The 21,153-nt window shown below is 44.4% G+C and overlaps 1 protein-coding gene across 1 annotated transcript in view; it reads left to right on the top strand.

Annotated features, from left to right (window-relative positions):
• Window positions 1–21,153, top strand: part of IQSEC3 (IQ motif and Sec7 domain ArfGEF 3) — a 101,275-nt gene that overhangs the window by 56,402 nt on the left and 23,720 nt on the right. Inside the window, exons 3-4 of the mRNA XM_085324037.1 lie at window positions 9,550–9,838; window positions 16,092–17,185. Of these exons, the coding sequence (XP_085180163.1) occupies window positions 9,550–9,838; window positions 16,092–17,185 (1,383 nt within the window). The remainder of the gene's footprint in view (window positions 1–9,549; window positions 9,839–16,091; window positions 17,186–21,153) is intronic.

Below are 21,153 nucleotides of genomic sequence, written 5' to 3'. Positions count from 1 at the left end.
AGGAAGTTAAAGAGTAACATAAAAGAAATAAGAGATTGGAGAGAAGAACATGTAAACAAGGGTAAGTGAGCAGGTCCCTTGGCCAGAATATTCCTGTTTGTGCCAGCATACATTGGCAGTAATAGAAATGAGACTCTAACCTATTATTATAAATTTTCCTGCAATGAGATATCAATAAAAAGGTCTTTTATCTTTTCTGTGCTCTGCAATGCCTGCTCATGCCTGTTCACATAGGAAGGTTTATCTGCAGGACCATTTTCCAGCCATTCCCATGGGGCAGGTTCTGTGTTCAAGTGCAATAAGCACTCCTTTTGGAAAATCGTGGCTATATTTCAGAGTCACTTTCCCTGTGTGGGACACTGCTAGGCTTTCAGCTCTTCCAGGAAGAGCAGTTGAAGAGAAGCATGCTGTACAACTGCTATGAGGCCACTCTCATTGGGCTCTGCAGACAGGTGGTTAGCTGAGAAAAAGAGGATGAAAAATGTGTTGGAGACATCACCCTGCTTGTTCAAAGATCATAGGAAAGCTGGGGACTGCTTTATCTTCTGTGAGGAAAGAGCCTTTTGAAGAAGAGCATCGAGATATAAACAGGAGCTAAGATTCAGTTAGCTGCGGGTGCCTGACTCCCTCAGGCTCCATTCAGAGTCTGCAGCTGCACTTGCTGGATGAGGTCCCGAAGGTGAACTGTAGTACAAGGATGCTGCTATTGAGAAGGGTGGAATGGAGGATGTGATAAACGTGGCAGCAGAAGGCAGAAAGCCCTCTCTGTGGGCAGAGAGGGATTTCTCATTTCCTGCCAGTACGTGCCCTAAAATGGAACATTTTGCAGAAATATCCATTTCCTAAAGCCCTTTTCTTGCTGCTGTACACAGTGACTTGTTATTGTAGTGGCTAGATGGAAAGTTAGTGCAGTGGGGAGACAAAGAAGAGTCACATAAACAATGGTCGTCTACCTGGCTGCAATGACAAGAGATGGAATATGTTTCTGAGACCAGAAACAAAATGTATTTTGGTTACATAAAGTTCTTCCTGAGACATGGCTCGCTCACTGCCTTCAGTGATCAGTTACACTGCTCCCTCAGGAAGGAGCCCAGAGCTGCAGTCCAACCCAGGGTCTATCACAGCATGCTGGAAAAAAAAAAAAAAAAAAAGAGAGAGAGAAGACCACAGAAGTCATTGCCTAGGTCTGTAAATTCCAAGAGCTGTGTCCCTGACTCAGCTCACAGGTAGCCGGAATAGGAAAGCATGAGTTCTGTTAGAGAGGGCTGAGGGAAAATACARGGCTTCTTCCCATTGTGGAGGCTTTGCTGCCTCCCAGCCCTGAATTCATCTCATTTTAGCAGTGAAATTCTATCTTCTGCATGATTGCACCGGCAGGCTTTTGTCAGCGAATTCGGTGATGTTCAAACCTGCCTCGGGGATCAGGAGCCAAGAGATCTGAGTCGAAGTGGCAGAAAGACTGCTGCTGAGAAGCCAAGTTTCTCTTTCCTGGGGTGCTGAGCAGGCAGTTACGCTAATGCAGGATGCCATCTGTTTTTTCCTCCTCTAAAAGGTCGTGTTTACCAAACATTGCAAAGGCAAGAGGGGTCTGGGGTTAAAGTAAAAGCAATTAAACCCTGCAGAACAGAGGCCTCCTGCCCCTTCCCTGTACACTCAGTTCTTCTAACACCTCAATGGTAAGTGCAGGTGCACTCTTTGATGCAGCCATATGTAACACCCTTTGCAGTGGTAGGCTATGGGACCTCCTCCTGGTTTAACCCAAAGAGACAGCACACCAACCACAGCCTGGGGCATCCAGCGCTGAGGTGCGGTGGGCAGCTGAGAAAAGGGCTGTGCTTCCTAGGCTAAGCCCTGTGCTTCTACAGCTGGTCAAATAGGAGGCATGGCTAGGAAGGAAGGAGATAAGAATATGCCTGAGAGGTGACCTGAGTGTCATCCTGAGGTATCATCCAGGCAGACGTAAGAACTATAAAAAAATCTGTCTGAAAACCATACCACCTGACACTCCCAACCTTGCACCATAGATACCACTTCTCATTCAGTGGGAGCTGCCTTTGCTATTCCAAGTCATTCTCTAGAGAAGCCTGTCTCTTTCTGTGAAAAAGTAGAGATCCTAGTCCTCAAGCGACTGAAGTCAGTCTAGGTCAACCTGTTCCTCAGACAGGCAGCCAGCCCAAACTGACATCTGGACAATCATCATTGCACCATGAGGGCCTGGAATACATCAGAAAAGCTTAGCTCTCATGGAATGGTTCTGTAGCAGGAGAAATAATGGTGTAGCGATGTGGGAATTAAAGCAGTTCATGGGGATTGTATTTAAACTCTAGTTCTGAAGTAGGGCCCCTGACTTAGGCATGTTGGACCCTGTGGCACCTGATGCACTTGTTATTATATTGCATACTCCATCTGCTTAATACACATCTCACCAAGACCACTTTAAGCAATGTTGAAAGATGTTGCCTGGTTCAGTCTGTTCTTAAAGGATGTTAAATTGAATTGATTTTCAGTATATTTACTGTACTGTACTGTACTGTCAAATCTATTTTACAGGTGCATGCACCAGCCTTTTTTATGAAACAAGTAATGTATGCTGGGGTGGGTAGCGAGCTTGGTTARTTATCCTTAATTCCCCTTGGGTAAAACTAGTGTGAAAAGATGGCTTGGTGCCATTGCTTTGCAAGGTGTTACGTGAATGTAGACAAAATCAGAATCTTGTTCCTATTTTTGCACATGTTGGGGGAAACTGTCTGAGAAAGCTGCAGCTCAGTTGTCAGGGCATGATTTGCCAAGATCAAGTTCCAAATTCTCTGCTTCTCTGGCAAGAGGGATTTTTGCCTGCTATCATTTTCTGCATGCTCCCAGAGAGTCATGCCTCCAAATCACTCTAAACCTCAAACTTTAAAGCAAATCAGTAACTATTCTTTTGAGCTCAGACCTCGAGCATGTCAGAAATCTCTGGACCTTGAAAGATCCTGTAGTATACTACCAAGTCTGCCCCAGCCATTTTTCATTGAATTCTGATAAATCCATTCACCGTATGTTATCACTATCCTCACTAAACTGTCACTAAAATGAAGTAAATTGAAAAGGCACTGTGGACCCTGCTAAGTCTGCTAAGTTTTTTTTTCTTCCTTTCTTTTTTGTTTTTATTTTTGTTTTGTTTGAGCAAAGAGAGAGAGGACGGGGGATGCTGAAATGTCTTAAGACAGATGGAGGACATGTTCTTGCATACTTGGAGTCTGGACTCCATATTCTTGGCTCTTGCTAGTGACCTCTTTTTCTAATTCTCCAACTGGTACTTTCTAAGGGATTTTATTCTGACCTCAGTAAAGCTTTGAAGTCTCATATGACTCTCAGAATGTGGTAATGCTAATTGCTTACAGCACTTTAGAACAGCATATAGACAATAACCAACTGATCCTTGTAAGAGGCTCTGTGAAACAGATTCATAAATTATTGTGATCCTTCACAGCTAGTCCATGTATTGCCTCAGTTAGAGGGCACCACCCTTCATCACTGTCTTCTGGAGTGACACAAAGAGGTAGTGAGCTCAGCCTGCATAGTGGTTTTATAACACCTCACACCCATAGCTTCCTCCTGTCCAATTAGCTGGATCTTTGCATTACCAGTGCACCTGCCAACAGGGTATCTGAGCCCCTTCTTCTTGAGTGACTGGTTGCTTACACCTCTACTCAAGTCCAGAGGAGTCATTACTGTTTTTGTTAGTCTGTCATTATTCTTATTTATTTGCATTATTTTTTCTTGTTGCAGGAGAACAGGGGCAAAGATACATATTTTGTACTACATGGGAGCTATGTAGCTATGGAATTGTCAATGAGAAAGCTCATTTTTCATTTCTCATAGGTCTAATGTTTATTGTGAAGACCTTCTTGTCTCTGAGAAGAGTAGCTCTCCTGGCCTTAGAACCCAATTTAGTCACTCAGCCATCCTGTAAACATCTCTTCAAGAGCTCTGAAAATTACTGCTCAGAGAATGAACTGATTCTAGTATTTGACTGTGAGGGCAATGGAATGTAATGTCTGGAGCATCCAAGTTCTGTACTCCTGCCTATGGATCTAGCTTGAAATTGCTTTGAAACGTTTGGGGATGGGATTGCATGCTCTTTCTCAAGCCATTCGGCATAGGAATATTCACATCTTCTAGTCAGGATCCTATAAATAACCATGGTCCAGCTCCGTAGCTGGTGGTTGGAAGCAAGATACTTGCCTAGCTGCAAATGCGTGTTTCCAATAGGAAGGAAGTGGGAAGGAGGATGCTAGGCAGTATGCCATCCCAGTGGTGTGAGAACTGAGAAACAGTCAAATCTCTCCCAGGACAGAGAATGACACAACAGCTCTGTACAGATACAAGAAGCTGATGCTAGCAGAAATGGGCTGATGGGCATGGAAATCAGGTCTCACCGATTTGGATTTTAGGTTTCCAAAGTACCAGCAGGGGAGAAAAAAAGGAAGTCTGAAAAAAACCTCTCCACAATAACATGTTTCTTCCTTCTCTCCCTATATCCTTCCCTCATTTTTCTCCTTATACAAAGTCTTCTTGATAAATCTGCACATAGAAGCTAAATCCTGGAAGTCTGAATAACCTGTGCTCAACATCATTGACAAAAATATGTATTGGTGCCCAGATGAATAGTCTCAGTGAGAGCTTTCTTAACATTGTGCTTTTTGGAAACAGACACTAAGATTTAAACCAGAATTCTGATATCCCTGTTTTGAAATATGCTTCATGCTAGATTAGCTGTAGTGTTTCATTTAAGCCCTGAGCCAGATTGTCTCTTGCTACCATCTTTGTTAAAAAAAACTGTTTCCTGTCTACATACAGGCATACAGGCATATAAGAGTTAACAGTGTGCAAGTAGCAGGAGGTATCTGAAACATTAGACAGATGTGTTTTCTACAGCAGATGAAATCCACTTGTAATAACAACTAATCTAGTTGCTATGGGTCATAAAAGTCATGTAGGAACATCTAGAAAAAATGAAACAGCTGAATTTGTAGTCTTCATCTTTTATCTGATTGCAAGTGATTTACATTAACATTGCAACTTTCAATCAAACAGAATTCAAAGCACATTGCCAACCTTCCCTACCTGATTGCACAACCAGCAGAAAATTGCTTCATTTATCATGCAAAGGAAGCTGTAAAAAATGTGAAAGACAGTGGCATATGATACTTTAGGACAGCAAGCAAAGAATTCTGATTACAGTTGAAACTGCAGGGGTGATGCTGGGATATAGAACTAAATTAACCTAGTTGGAGTTTGGCCAGGACATTGAGATTCTCACCTTAGACTCTGCGTGGGATTTTTAATTATTACAAATGTCTGGAAAATTTTTCTCATCCAAGAAACAGAACATGCAATATCTCCATGCTGCTTCTTCTACCAGTGGTGAGGAGATTTGATTGTACATTGGCAAGAGAATAGCAACAGTATCCACATAATTTACTTTTAACAACATCCTGAAGCACTTCAGATTTTGCCACAGAGATCTTACGCGTTGTAGTTCCTACCTTGCCCTACCTATTTTTCTTCTTTTTTTATTATTATTACTACCATGGTTACAAWAGTCCTCGAGACTCTCACTTATTAACAAAAATTTTGCTCTACCATTACAGATCAACTGTGTCACTGAGGACAGAGGGAAAGGATCATGATGATTAATGTTTTAGCCTGTATTTCACTGCAGTATCAATTTAGATCTTTAGCAATGTGCTGGGTCTTCCATATAGGAGCTTGATCCATTACTGCTATTGGAGAACAGAGAACAGGCCTCCCTAGAAAGCTTCTTTGGAAACAGATTTAAGATGGGAGTGAACTTGGGAGGAAAAAAACACTTGTTGCTAGAACCACAAGATTGCAATGCTAACATTCAGTCTGCTAAGCAAACTCTGTTTTACTCCTTTTTCTGTTGCTTATAATTCATTGAAGTTTCCCATGTCAAGCTGAAATTTCCTGGGTTCTGTCTCTGGCCCAAAGGTGAAGTAAGTTTGTTTTGTTTTGGGTCCCTTCCCCCCCCCCAATAAAAATGATTTAGCCATAAAAAAGGATGGAGATAATATTCCCACTTTAGCAAGAATATTTGTATTTCTTTCTGAACAGCTCAACAGCCAAACCAGCAGGGGGTTAAAAAGTTTATTTTTAGCATAGAAACATCTAGCTGAAAAATGCCTTTGAGTGCTTCAGTGAAATCTGATTTTGATTTGACCGAGTTTTAACCCTCAGAAAATTCCATGCTGCATAAGCATAATAGAGTCTGTATGGGTGTTTTCACTGGCTCAGAAAGATGGAGGAGGAAGGCAAGGTTATATATGTATGTGTGGTTAGCTGACATCCTTATCCTAGCAAAGTATCTTTGGTTAGCTGACGTCCTTATCCTATATCCCCTATGTCGTTAGGGGCTTCAGTTATTCAATGTGAACAGAGGCACTGAGGTTAATGGTTCTTTTCAGACATACATAACTGAAGGTGTTCACTTAGTTCTTGCAGTCTCAGGGCCTTCCTGGGGGAATATCCTGAATGTCTAATGAGGTTAAAGAGGGCTTCTGAGCGTTTGGGGTTTGTTAAAGGTTCGCTTACAGAACATAGAGTTCAGGGAGCAAAGGATAAGGTCCTTCATAAGGTTGGAAGGAGGGACTTCAAAACTGTTGTGCTTCAAATGATGCAAATTCTTAGAGAGATCTTTCTCCTCTGGATTCCTTGAAGGGAGACAGAGATGAAAGGCCAGCCATGGGAGCTCTCTGTGTACAGGGGCACTTACAGGACTGGCATCCAGTTTTCATTTTGCAGGTCATCTGAGCCCACGCTACTTACAGATCTGGTGTGCCCTCACAGTAAACTGTGACAAAGCACATCCTGGGAGGGCCTCAGGGCCATGCAAGGGAGGATGCTAGGTTGTCATTTCTACATGATGCTGTAACTGCAAGAGCAAATGGAATCTGGGAGGATGTGCAGAAAATGGGGCTTTGCTCACACTGCAGGTAAGTGTGTACTGGAGGGTGCTCTCTGTGCATTGCCTGCACATGAAGTGTCTACTGAAACACTGGAGTGCAGAACTAGGGTGGRGTTTGATGGATAAATGTGCACACACTTCATGTTCTATCATGAGCACTCTATCAGCAGTTAGTGGAGGCCCTCAGAATAGTATAGCTAAGGACGTGCGTGAGTGTTTAGAGGGCCATCATGTCAAGGAACATTATCTGGCATTTACAGTCCTTTCATGCTCTCGGGAAGTCAACTAGCTCTCTAGTCCACTGCCTCAGGTCCTGACTTGCCCTAAAGAAAATCCACACAGCATGCTATGCGTTGTAGCCTTGATTCAGCTAAGCACTTTGGGATAAGTGCTTAGCTGAAGTGGCTTGCTGAATCAGAGTTTGAGTCCAGCTGAAATTGCTTCGTAGGGCACAGTCTAGTTCCCTAATAGTTGTGAGGTTTTTGGTATGCACTTCAATGAGAACATGATCAAACCTATGTTCACCTGGTCATCCCTTTAGTTGAACATGAAAATTACTGCACTGCTGGTTAAAATGAAAATGAATAGAACAGAGGCTTCCAATAAAAGTGTTATGGTGTGAACTGTAAGGGGAAAGTCTGTTATTAATGTTGCCTGGGATGTGGATGGACATAGACCGAAAGGAGTTAAAAATGGTTTGCATGTGCATCTTTTGGTTTAGAAAAAATAGTGTACAGAACTAGAGAGGTTTTATAAGGTGTACAACATAAAACATAGTTTTATGCCTCATATTAAAGGGAGTATTTTCTGATTCGTGAGTATGCAGTTAGGTCATTTTCATATACTTTTGACAAGTTATTTATGTAGCATTTTTGCAAGAGACTAGTTTCTTCTGTGAATTTGTTTTTCTAACTCTAACTGGTGACTACATGAGTGTGTGTAAAAGTAGAAGCTTTCTACCTTTAAATACCTACCTCCTTCGACCCCCTTCTTTCTTATTCCTGAAGTTGGGATTTTGAGTTTGGCTTGTCAAAGTGTTCTTTCAGAAAGAACATTTATAATTTTGATTTTTAAACCTTTGAAAGGAAGAAGAGCTGCCATTGGAAAGAACAAACTTCATTTTAAAGTACTAATAAATTTCCAAGTGCTCTGAGCCTTAGGAGGTAAAGTCTATTTACAGCTATAAGACTTGGACTTTTATGTGCCTACAGCACTTTTGAAAATGAAATTTAAATGCTTCCAAGTGATTTGGGCACTACTGAAAATTGTATCTAATTCCCCTGATTTTGCTCTGATACCAATACTAATTGTGAAATGGCTTTGCTATCTAAGTGACAGCAAACTGATCCTATATGGAGCAAATCCAAGRGGAAAAAATGAAATTCAGAAGTGAAGAATTAAATAATTTAACAATGCTTAAATATAGAAGGCAATACATAGCCATGGTTTCAAATGAACTAAATGCATTGATTCTGCAGTAATTATTTCTGAATCAGCTGCTACTTTCAGCTAAGCATCAAATCCCTGGCAACCAGTGGGGTATCTGATTTATGGTGTGCAGGAGAACCCAGAGTCCAGTCTGGCTGGTCTATACACTCTCAGAAATCACAAATCTTTCCTCTGTAGCCACCATAAGGAGATGTAACATGAGAGGAAAAAACAAAAGAATGGACCAATAGGTCAGACAGTACCCCAGAATACCAAAGTCATTGAAATTGGATGATTTCACAAAACATTTGGCAAGAGAGGTTAACAAAAGAATTCCTCACCTCTTCAGTACATCAGACATATGCTAATCGTGACAGCTCTCTTAGAGTGCACTGCTAGACACTAGTTTCATGCAATTACTCCTGTGGCTGTCAGGGGGAAAAGGTACTTTCCTTTCTCCATGAGATTTCAGTGGCACACCAATCACCTGCCCTGTTGGTGAGGAAGAAATAGCTTATTTGATAGAAGCTTTTTCAGCCTGCTATGGCTCCGTTGCAGACATGTTTTAAAGAGTTAAGATTTCAGGGCAGTCTGGATGCTTCTGTTGCGTCTTTATTCTTGGTACTCCAAGAGTTTCTCTAGAACCTTTGCAACGTTCAGCTGCCCTTGTACCATATCCCTCATGCCCTTAGAAACTGCAGGGGAAAACTGGATTGTTGGGGTCCAGGCTCCATGCCAGATGGGATCCCAGGACACACAGGGGGTTGGCAAGTGAGGCACAGAGGTGACTGCCAGCTGCCAGCTGCTTCAGGGAGCAGGGCAGAGATCCTTAGGCCATGACATCTTCTTTGGTCTCTCACCTTCTACTGCAGCACCTTAAGTGGAGGCAACTATGCGGCTCAGAGAGTTGCAAAACTAGTTAATGCAGTATGTGTAGCACAGGTGCCTGCTCTTTGCGGGGGAGGGATCAGATCTCTGACTGCATCAACGTACAGTCTTGATTCTTCTCTGAGAGAGACCCTTCCCAGCCCCAGGCTCCCTAAATATTTAAAATGCAGATCAGTGAATGAGTATAGCAAACAATAATAATCATAAATAATACAAATAATAAAAGCAAATAAAAAAGCAAAAACATTGCATTTTGTTCACAGTGATGATCCCTGCGGTTCCACAAGCAAGAGAGCCGGGTGTGAAACGGAGGATCCGAAGGAGACCAGCAGACACAGTGGCCAGGAAGGCAGGTCCGACACCCTGACGCTAAAAGCCCAGCATGCGGAGCTCCAAGAAGAGCAGGCAGCGGGGTGTTCCCCTCTGGTGCAGAAGGCGAGCCTCCACCACACGGGCTCCCCAGTGAGAGTGCAGCGCAGCAAAGGGACGGCCTCGTGTTCCCATGCGGCTGCCTCCGATTATGAGCTCTCCCTTGACCTAAAGAATAAACAGGTACAGAGGCTTCCTACTCAGGCTGTGGGAGAAGGGGATGGGGTGGGTGGGACTGCATTCACGCTGTGGTGGACCATATCTCTGCAAGTACTATAGCCTCCCATTCACCTGGAGCATTTGCCCCACCTGGACAGGCCTGATCCTTTGGCTATGTGGGGCTGATGGAGAAAATAACTTCCCCACCTCTGACTGCCACAGTCCTTCACCCAAGCCCACTGGACCTTGCTTCTCATTGCCTGTGTTCTGTGGTCCGAAATGGACCCAGTTACTCAGGTATGATTGTAGATTTAGAGATGGGTTGTGGGCAGCCAGATGCATGGTGCCTGTAGGGCACCTGGTAACAGACTGTCTCAGGTCAGAGATCTCCTGTCTGCTCTGAGTCACTCTGGGCAGGCCCCATGCGCTCTTCCACATTAGTCTCTTCAAATCATGAGCTTTCTGGGGAAGCAGGGTGTACTGCACAGCATCTACTGTGGTGTCAGTGTATCTCTATCATCACCTCCTTCAACCCATCAGTGGATACTTGAGAGACAGGCAGGTTCACCAGGCTGAGAGAAAATGATTCAGTCCTTTGTACTACAAGCCCTTCCTCCTATGCCTGAGGCTGCAGTCTGGCTCTAGAGCACCATCTGCCCATCTCTAGCTGGGTCTCCTGATACAGCTTTTGTCAAGGGGATAGTTGGACTGGGGCTAATGGTAGCTGGCCTCCTCACTCAAAGGCAGTGATGGAACATGCCCCCCTATTCTGCATCTCTGCAGATTACAGCCTAGGAGAACGATTCTGCAAAGAAAAACATAAAGAATTGATTCTGACTTTTCCCCGGAATGGCAGCTCAACCAAAGAGTAATATAATACTAATATACAGGCCTTGAAGAATGGGAGAAGGAGAGTACAAACAAGTGGTAGTAACAGTATCCAGATTGTGTTCAGTGGGAGAATTCAGAAGGAGTTGTGCTATTGCAGATGAAGATGAAGAAACAATGGTCTCAGCTAACAAGGTTCCCGAAGAAGTAACTGCTATTCCTGGGAGATCTCTGCACCATTTCCCTCAAGGTATTACTGCTGTCCCAAAACAGACATGTCAGTCAGATCAACAGTCCGCTAAATCCCTGAGCAGCAAAAAGGTCTTAGTACTTTAACTCTATTTTTCTCAAGTACAACATACCCAACTTGACTTGAACAGAATTTTTGCTTCACATTAGTGAAACAAACAAGAGAGATTAATTAATTGACTTCACAATCTAATGTAACATATCCTCGGGGTGGACCAGATCTTGGCTGGTATATACAGGCTTAGTCTTCTTGATGCCCTAGAGCTGTACTGATTTGTCCTGGGGAGTGTCTGCCCTGTGATATTTTAAGGTCATGTTGTCCTATGACTGTTCTTGCAGCAGAGGCCAGACCTGCCCTGGATGCATATGAGACAGAGAGACATGTTAGCTATTTGTTCATTATATTTTGGTGCCCTGCAGTACTGTCCTTGTAGGGACCTTGCCTATCTCATAGGTTGAACTGTTTTTACAGTATGTGTKCTCCTCCAGCCTGATGGATAGCCTTAGTGAATTGCCTCCTGCTCTGGAAGGGAGGATTTTTGGGTAGGGAAGAGTATTAATTCTTCCATTTTTACACTCTATTGTATCTGCTTTCATAGATGTTCCTATTGACTTACTTGTCAAATAGGTTGTCTTGAAAGGGAACAAAGGTGGGAGGATCCTCACAGCACTGTCTCGGTATCTACTTAGTCACAGTACAAATTTACTACTTCTTGTAAGAACTATTAGTGTGTTACAAACAGGTGGAAGGAGAATTTTTAGTCTTGCAGTGCAGCTGAGTCATATTTAGCTTTGGGGGAGGGTTGAGTGCTGGTAAGAAAGGAGGGCGGCATACAGGTTCCTCTGCAGTCCTTGGGGATACAAATCACTTACCTGCCATTGCTTCTCAGTACAACACTAGAAGGCTAGTGAGTGAGTGAGGTCATGATTCTTCTTGCTGTGCATCCCATGAGACAGAGCAAGCTGACTATGCTCAGAGCAGAAGCACACCATGCTGGGAAGCTAGAAGGGTAACTCAGGTCCTGAAGGCTGTTTTCCCTGAGTTTATGTTCTGCTAGAGAGCTGGGAGAGTRGAGAGGACCACAGGATAGAGCAGCACACTTTGTACATGATCCGCACTAATGCTTGTGCTGAAAGGCTGGCAGATGTCCCTTGTATGAAGGAAAATATCCCATTAACACATGTTCATTATAATAACGTACTTCCATTGTGAGAGATTGGTGGGAGGGAGAGGAGTTAAGAAGAGGTGATAGAGTAGATGTATCTCTGTATTTTTTTTAACAGTGCATACATTGCCTTGAGCAACTCGGATTCTGTCACTGAGCCTTATTCTCCTCAGCTAACACTGAGGCATGCAGCCTCACTCACTAACAGCCTGTGCGGACAACTAGTGCTAACTTAAAGTAAGGTCAGGCCCACTGTCTCCTGGAAGACTTGTGGCTGTTCTATGCTTATGGGCAAAAATCATGGGATGTGCACCTTAGACTTATGGCCACATGCAGGTCTGGCACTTGGGCTTGCCTTGGGCTGGACTTGTTAAAAGTTCTCTCCATGTACAAACCCTTACAACAATGGGTATTTCCCAATCATTTCTAATTCAGCCACAGGGCCTGAATTGCTTAGACTGAGTATATTTGTTGAGGCCCAGAAACTTATTAACCCCCATATTTCCCCCTCTGCTTTTCCTTTCCTTTGGCTCTGGCTGTTGGATCATTCCCTGGAGAAGAGTAGTTTTAAGTAGGCAATTACTTGTGATTCATAGGGTTTATTAGGAATAAGAGAGGGCCAATCATGTCTGGCCTTTTTCACCTCTCAGTTGGGAAGAGAAGGTTCCTTCAGCAAGTCAGACATGCATCTCCATTACCTGTGATTGCTGTGGTGTGTTAATGGGTGCCCTTCCCCCTCTTGAGAGGAGAGAAACAGGCCAACAACTGTATTAATTTCTTAATTTCTCTGAGGTGTCAGTTAGCATAGCCTGGTAGCAAATGTGAATATCTCAGGCTTCAGTAAACATTATAAATGTCTGAGCTATGCTAAGGGGAGAGAGACAAAGACCTGTTCCTGCCGAGCAAGGGTAAGGAGGGCACAGGGCTTTGGGGGTGCTGCTCCTTACTTTGCTAGTCATCTCAAACATCCTTTTGGCCAGCCTCCAAGTCCTTCCTTATCCCAGCTGCAAGACACTGTAAGACTCCCCCTGCTTTGGACAGGGCTGGATGGGAGCACACTGCGTATCAGCTGCAGAATAGACTAGGTTGAGAGTCCTCTCACTTTACATCTTGTTATGCTGCTTAATGTCTTAGCCTTTTGAGAGGACTGAGATAATGGACTGCAACAAGCTGGTGATCATACTGACAGCTTGCATCATTCCTTTAGATTCTTAAAAGAGCCTTTTCTCTTATTAGTTATTAAAGTCTGCCTTTTTGAGAACTGTCCTTGCAGGAGAGAAACTGTCCTTTTACTTCAGATCAGCAATGACATCTTGTCCTGGGCTCTAATAAGATCAAAGCATATGAATTTAAAATTTCCAGAATGGCTGTCACCTCCTTGGAAACCTCAGATAATTATAAGGCTGTTGCTTCTGCTTTATTTGGTATCTTACTATTATTCCATCCCTCGGATAGCTGTGTCTGTCCCTCCCATTTGTTCCTCTTTCCCTTCCAACACAATTAGCTCTACATTTTGATTAATCATACTATTATATTAAGTGTGCATGGTCAGTTGCCAGTAATAACTGTCTGGATTGGATCTGTGGAGGTTATTGGCTTAATTTGCATGAATCTACATGAGCTTTTCTCCTGGAGGGAAGGGCCAAAAGGTAACTCAGATTCTTTCCAAGGAGGCTACCTTTGGAGATATGTGGCAGGAGTGCTGGTTTTATGGTGGGATTTAAGATGGTCATTTTGGAAGGAAAGACAAAGAACCCGGACAAAACTCTTCTGCTACCTACCCAGAATCTCTTCCTGTCCCTGTATTCCTGCTTCTCTTTCCTGCCACATGAAACAAACTCTGGGGACACACAGACACTTTGTTTATCCAAAAAGCCTGCTGATGAGTCTTGCAATAAATGAAGCTGAATCCACAGTCCTTGTGTGGGTGATTTCTAGCAGCAGTTTTGCAGGCCCTTTCTGGAAGGGCAAATATTAGACCAATATTTTCCAAGTCAGGAGTAAACAGGACTCTGAGCCAGCTGCCTTTACCAGTGTAGTGATCGTCCACATTGCTAAGCAAATTASTAGTATTTGTCAGTGCTAGGCTTTGATGTTTGCTTTATATAGATATGAATTCAAGAACAAAGCAAAACGAAAATTGTATGTTATGGCTGAGCACAAGGTAAAGGGTCTCTGTTTCATTCCCAGAAGGGGAAGCACTAAAGTATGTGCTCCCCCTATGCCTTCCAAGAAATAGCAGCTTCCCGCCAAGTGCAGCAGGACCCCTGCACCTACTGCTACCTGGGAAGATGGAGCAGTAGAGGTCAAGGCTTTCAGTACCTACTCCAGCAGATGGGATACCTGTGCAGGAGCAGAAGGACTGGGCTCRTACCACTCCTCTTCTCCTGCCATCTCCCAAGGTAAATCAGCTTTCCTTACTTCTAGAGCAGTTAATATTAGAAGGATRACAGGGGTGACTTGCACAACTCTTAGCTGTCATTCCAGGCCTTCACCTGTAGCTAGATCACTTGCTGATGGTTTTCTCTGCAATTTACATATTGTTACAAAAAAGGGAAAGAAGAGGGGAGCAGATGAAAAGACATGACTGTGAGCTGGGGCTCATGCCTCAGTCTGGCTTTGACTRTACCAAAAAATTCATATTTAACCTCAGATCTTCTGTGAGCTCACTCTTTCACTTCATCAATATTGTGCTAGCAAGGCATGGTATGAGGGGCAGGGGTATATATCTGGCAATGAGAATGCCTCAAGTAGTCAGTAAAATACATCCTTGCTTTAGATCTGCTAATTAGTTCAGACTCACTGCATGAATGATGTTGTGATTCTTCTGTTAATTAAGCACTGAATTTCCCAGCACTCCCTGTCTTCTACTTTATCTTTTTCCGAGTTTCTACATGCAGGTATAGACCACAGTCTGTCTGCCCCTGTGCTCTGCAGCATGAGATCCAGATAATGGAGAGTGTAGCCAATTGTTCTGCCAAAATCTCAATGAAGATAATTTGAGTTTATCCTTTTTTTCCCCCCTCAAACTCTCCATTCATCAATGTCCTCACACCATCTCCCTTGTCCTCTGTCAATCAGTCACTGAGGTATTAAACATCCTCTTGTAGCATGTTAGTGAAGTCCCAGTTGCACAAAGAAAACAAGGAGGTTACTAGAAAGTGTATGTATTAGACTGTGGAATAAATACCTAGTTTGCTGAAGCCCGTTAAGATATCACTTAGCTCTGTGTGTGTGTATTTGCATGTGTGTGTTGGTAGCAGCTTAGGAAGGAGTAAATCCTGCTGCCACTTTTCTTGTTATCTTCTCTCAACCTTTTAAATCAGAATGTCTTACATTTCAGAACTGAAGGTCTTTTTCTTCTTGAATTGTTTTCATTTCATTGCTGGCTAATACCTGAAAAACTTAGAGATCAGAAGTTACTTTGAAGAAGGAAAACACTTCAAATTTTAAAGGATACCGAACAAATCCAACCCACATTGGCTTCTATGGAAGTTGATGTTTCTCACTAACTACTATGACCAAGCCAGCATTTTCTATGTTTGGATATTTTTTACTTACTTCTTTTGTCTTCTCCTTTCCCATGAGAGTATTTCCTAAGGTGACTAAGAAAGGGAGGAGCATTAGTAATTCTCTGGGATAACGATTCATGCTTGACGTTGCCACAGCACTGCTAAGCAAGAATATATGTTACCAGAGTATTGTATTGGCAGTCATGAGCCTGCTCTAAAGGCCATCAGAGGTGGGAATGCAAAGCAGGGGGAACTGCAGGCTTCAGAGCTGGTGGTCTAGGAGGAGGCATGATCATGACGCAGCTATGAGTAAGCTCACAGTGCTGATGCTTCAGCCMGCCATGCCCAAAGGGGTGCTTTCTGTCAAAATCAAGGGCATGGCAGTGCAGCAAAAGGCTAATTCAGTGCTAGAAGTTCCTCTGACAGTCATTACAGACTAATCAGTGTAGGAACTGGGGGTCATAGAAAGCCATCAGAAGTCAATTAAGAAAAAATAAGCCTATTTGTTTGTATGTCTTTCAGATTGAAATGCTAGAGCACAAATACGGAGGTCACCTGGTGTCTCGCAGAGCAGCCTGCACCATCCAGACTGCTTTCCGGCAGTACCAACTCAGCAAGAATTTTGAGAAGATCCGCAACTCACTGCTAGAGAGCCGCATGCCACGCCGCATCTCTCTGAGAAAAGTCCGGGTCCAGAACTCAGAGAGCTTCTCTGCTGAGAAAGCCCTAGTAGAGGGATACAACTTTGTGGGCATTCCTTTGGTGAGGTCCCCATCTTTGCCAGCCACCATCAGTGGGGCACTGACGGAGCTGGAGGACTCCTTCACAGAACAAGTTCAGTCTCTGGCCAAGTCCATTGATGATGCCCTCAGCACTTGGAGCCTGAAGACAATGTGTTCTCTGCAAGATGGGAGCTCATACCAGATCAGAGAGACCTTCAGTGCCAGCTCAATGCAGCCAAGCCAAGACTTAGAAGCTGAGCTGCAGGAGAAGGAGAAGGAGGAAGGGATCCTGTCAGACACCCTGCCCAAGAGCAGCAGTACTCTCATGATGGCCTTCCGGGACGTCACTGTCCAGATCGACAACAAGAACATCTCTGTCTCATCATCTACCTCGGTGTCCATGGCAAACTGCCTCAGCAGCAATGGCCAGGCTGGGCTTTCTCAAGCCACCAAGACTGAAGAACCCCCAGAAGAAGGGGAGGGAGAAGCCAGTGAGCCACAGACTGCCCCAGAGAGTTTACCTGAGTCCAGAGCTCTCCAGAACAGCCACACTTTCACTGAGGTGAACATCAGCACTAATGGAATGGAGGACAGTAATGCTGAGCCTGGACAGATGGTAGTGCAGAAGCTCCAGTTTGATGCTAACAACGAGGTGGGGCAAAGCAAAGGTTCTGAGTCTGAGAATGTGGACAACTCAGAGCAGCTGAGCAGCAGCAGCACTTCCACTTCAGCCAAGTCAGCCTCTGAGGTTTCCTCAAAGGAAGCACTGCAGGCAATGATCCTCAGCCTTCCACGATACCACTGCGAGAACCCAGCTAGTTGCAAGTCCCCCACACTTTCCACAGACACCATGAGGAAGCGCCTCTACCGCATTGGGCTGAACCTCTTTAATATGTAAGTGTCTCTTTCATCTTCTGTTTTTTCCCAGACTACTTCATGCCTCACAGGAACAGGTGATGGAAGGCTCTTGGCCTAGATCCATCTCTGGGGAAATCCTTTCATATTCAGAGGTGTGACCCTCTGGGTTTGCAACACAGACTACAGGCTGGCTGTGCACAGGCTTTGCCACTGAGGTCCCCAGAGTGCTGTCTTGATCTTCTGTCACAACAGAGGAACAAATCAGTGGCTCATCATCCCCTGAGTCCTGAACCTTCAATCCCAGTTGCTGTCCACTTGGCATCTACCAGCTGAGCTTGGGATATAGGCCCCCCTCCACTCTCTTGTAAAGGCACAAACATAGCTGGGCATTTTCTCCAAGGAGAAAGAGAAAGAAGGGTAGAGCTGAGCTTAGCTAGCTCAGTATGAGTGCTCTGGCTGCCATTTTCCTTTCATTATTTAGGTGGATTTTTTTTCACCTGACAGACCAGGTTTAGTCATCTCAGTCTCTCACACATCTGAAGCTGATATTGTATGAAAATGCTGGAGGTGTAAAAGCAAAAGAAGAGCAGCCCAGAGATTACAGTCAGAAAAGGTTAGCTCAAGGGGTCACACATATTTTATTTTGAACTTGTTCAAAGCTGCTGAGCTCCTATAAGGAGCTTTAGATTTGCTCATTGCCTTTAGATGAGACTTTCCTGATCAAAGYGAGCCATGAGCAATACTGTTCCTTGCCCCATCATCACACTCTCATCTCATGCTGTTAAGTTTTCCATTTGAGTCCCCTGATGAGGATGCTGCGGGTGTGATGCTCCCATACTAGCAGAATGTTTTGCCTCATGTTTGTGTGGGCCTTTTGGCCATAGCGAGGACTGAAGATTACACAGTCCCAGATAGCAGTTTTGCACAGACAAAGTAGCAATGTGCATGACTTACGTATGTTTAGTATGGAGGCTGTAGGCTCAAGAAGGGAGGAACCTGGATAAGAGGTTTGTAGAGCTGGGCTCAGAGCACATCCAGAACTGAAATATAGTTTTAGCAGACAGATTTGTGAGTCATACAGAACTGGAAAAAACATTTTACTAGGTTTGAGATCAGGTCATGAATGAGTGGGTCCATGTCTAKATATCAAAATTAGGCTGTGATTGTGCACAGATTTGCCTGATGAACACCCCCAGTTTGGAACTGAGAGAAGGTAGGTATCAGGCACAGATGGGGACTGATTATGATAAAGATAGTTCCAGGTCCACACATAGATGTTCTGGTGTTTGTGTTGGGATAGGTATCCTTCTGGAGAGGGACATTGGGCTCATATCTTTGCAAGCGAGGTGTTTCACTATTCTCAGCCATGCTTGGCAGGAGTCTCTACACCCAAAGTGCTGTCCTTTGGTTCCCGTGGAGTTGAGACAAGCACTGATGTGATGATAAAGCAGGAGTGAAAATGCTTTTTCACAGCCTTTCCTTCTCCCACAGTCCACCTGGCACACATTCATATGACAAATTAGTGATRCCAAGTCTGGTTTCGGGAAGCAACTTTGTTGACTTCCTTCATTCAGTAACCCAGGTTCACTGCATCTTGCAGGTCCCTATGGAAGTGAAGTCTCGATGATGCTGCAGAACTCAGAAACATGACTTCCTGGCCAGGCCTCCCCTGCAACTAACTGCTGAAATAATGTGCCAGTAACATGCAAGCCTTAGTTTTCTTAACAGAACATTGAGGGACAGAAAGAGATCTGACTTGTTAGCTCTAGGGGGTGAAACCTCTTTATTCACTGAACAGGAGCTAAGGGCCACATAGCTCCCCTGTGACAGTGTAGTGCATCCCTATCCCAGAGGCTGTAGTTCAGCCATTCATCTTTTTACAGTTATTTGGTTGCTGGCATTCCTACCAATTTCCAACAAGGAGCCAGTTTACCATTGTAGGGTTTGTGATGTGGGCACCAAACTGTAGGGCATGGAGCTGAGACATGGAGCTGTGTGTGTGCTTGTGCACATCTTTTTTGCTGACTGCTCCCCTGGGCCAAGAGATTAAATCCTCTAGTTGCTAGCACCGTCTGCCATAATCTGTCTTGCTGTGCACTGTGTTTTCAGGAAGCAGTGCTCCRATTTGGAGCAGGCCCCTGGAACATATTGATCCTACACCGCTGTGGCACTTTCCCCATTCCCACTCCACAGTGAGGAGGAGGAGGAATCCCTGGAACAGAGATTGCTCCATTATACAGTGCTGCTCTAATAACTCAGCATGTGTGGGGGAAGCTGGCTGCGTGGGCAGAGGGAAAGCCAGCAGGACATGAGGAATCCCGCAGCATTTGCTAGCCATTTTGAACACCTCTGCAACACTAAGAAAATAACAGGGATCASGCTCAGAAAAAATTGAAGTGGAGTTGTGCTGCACACCTGGGTAAAAGCCACATACTGCAGTACCTGAGATATCTGCAGGTGTTCAGTAGCAGAGGTGCTGTGTCACTCTCAGGATTTTGTGGAGAACAACTGAATCCTGGGAAAAGCTGATGAAAGGCTGCTGTTAGTGAAAGAATACTGTGTGCACATATATTTGAATTTTAGTCCAGGCAGTGCAGAAGAGCTGTCAGAGATAGGCTGTTTTATCCTACATTGTCTTACTTTGTGTGTCATCCCACCTGAAATCCATATACCTATGCCAATGTGTGAGCTGCATTCTCCCCTGGAATGAATCCAAATTTAATCCAGGGGTCTTAGAGTCCTACTAGCGTAGCTGAGATCATCTTCTGGCCTTGAGCACCACCCTGTCACTTGCAGGACACCAAAATATGATCATGGAAATGCATTTTACGAATCTCTTTATGCTGAGCTTGACTTCAGCCCAAGTGTTTGACTAGTGCCCTTGGCAGAGAAGTTTGCCTGTGCTCTTCAAAGGTGAGCCAGATTTGTGCAAGAAAACAGAAGTGCATTGTGACCCTGTTGCTTTTTCTCAAAGAAGATCTCACTAGGTTAAGTAGTCCTGTTTTTCAACAGTAGATCTTGTTGCTCTCCTGTTCATAAATTTAATGGGCTGGCTTGCTCTCCCTGTTACTCTCCCCAGGGGTACCCCATTACTCAGTATATTTTTCTGTGTCATTAGAAAGTAAGCAGAACTTTTCTGGCCCATTTATTTTTGGCATGTTGACAGGGKCCCCTGTACAGAGCAGGCCGTTGTCCTGAACGCTGATCCCCTTACAGCTAGACGTATGTTGCTCACCCATGTCCTTCACCACCTGACAGTGTTTCAGTCCCCCCATGCATATCATGCATTTTCATGCTCTGAGATCTCGTGCTATCCTTCTCCCCCTCAGGGAACCATCTAAGCAAACTCACTCCTTGGACATTAACAAAGATCTCTGAATTCAGCTTAAGGGTGGCATCCCTTCCATTGCTCTCATTAGGAAGAGAAAGGTTCCCCAACCAACAGAATTTGGAAATCTTCCTGGCATGCATTAGTTCACCTCAGCAAGAGGRCATCACAGCTGACACCTTTCAGTGGGGCAGACTGAGACATAGGAAGAAAGTGTCCTGCACAGCATGCACACACGTGCTCACTCCTGTATGTACCTGGAGGGACAGGGACCCACATAGACTCACAGCCACTTCTAGATACATAGAAACGTGCTTACACAAAGAGACTTGGGAAGAAAGGCAAAATGTGCACAAAGGCAGCTGCTCTTAGGAATGTGTATGGTCCGAGAAAAATCTGCATGTGTGGAGGGGACACACACACACAAGAATGTGTGCACTTGTAGGCACCTCCATTACCCTCAGAGAGCTGCATACACAGGTATGTACACAGGTACACTAATGAGCAAAAAAACATTCCCAGCATCACTCAACACCAGACCTGTTTTCAGAGAGGCCCTCACAGCCATGGAGGGAGAAACACTCTCTGTCTCAGAGCCTTACGCAGCTCTGCTATGGCATCCTCCAGGTGCATGTCTCATCCGCCTGCACACAGAGATTTCTGCCTGAGGGAGTAA

Source organism: Rhea americana, unplaced genomic scaffold (genome assembly GCF_003343005.1).
Source record: "Rhea americana isolate MKP2758 unplaced genomic scaffold, rheAme1 scaffold_9, whole genome shotgun sequence".
In the NCBI taxonomy this organism is placed as follows: Eukaryota; Metazoa; Chordata; class Aves; order Rheiformes; family Rheidae; genus Rhea; species Rhea americana.
Note: the sequence above shows the minus strand (reverse complement) of the source record. Positions and strands in the feature narration are given on the sequence as shown.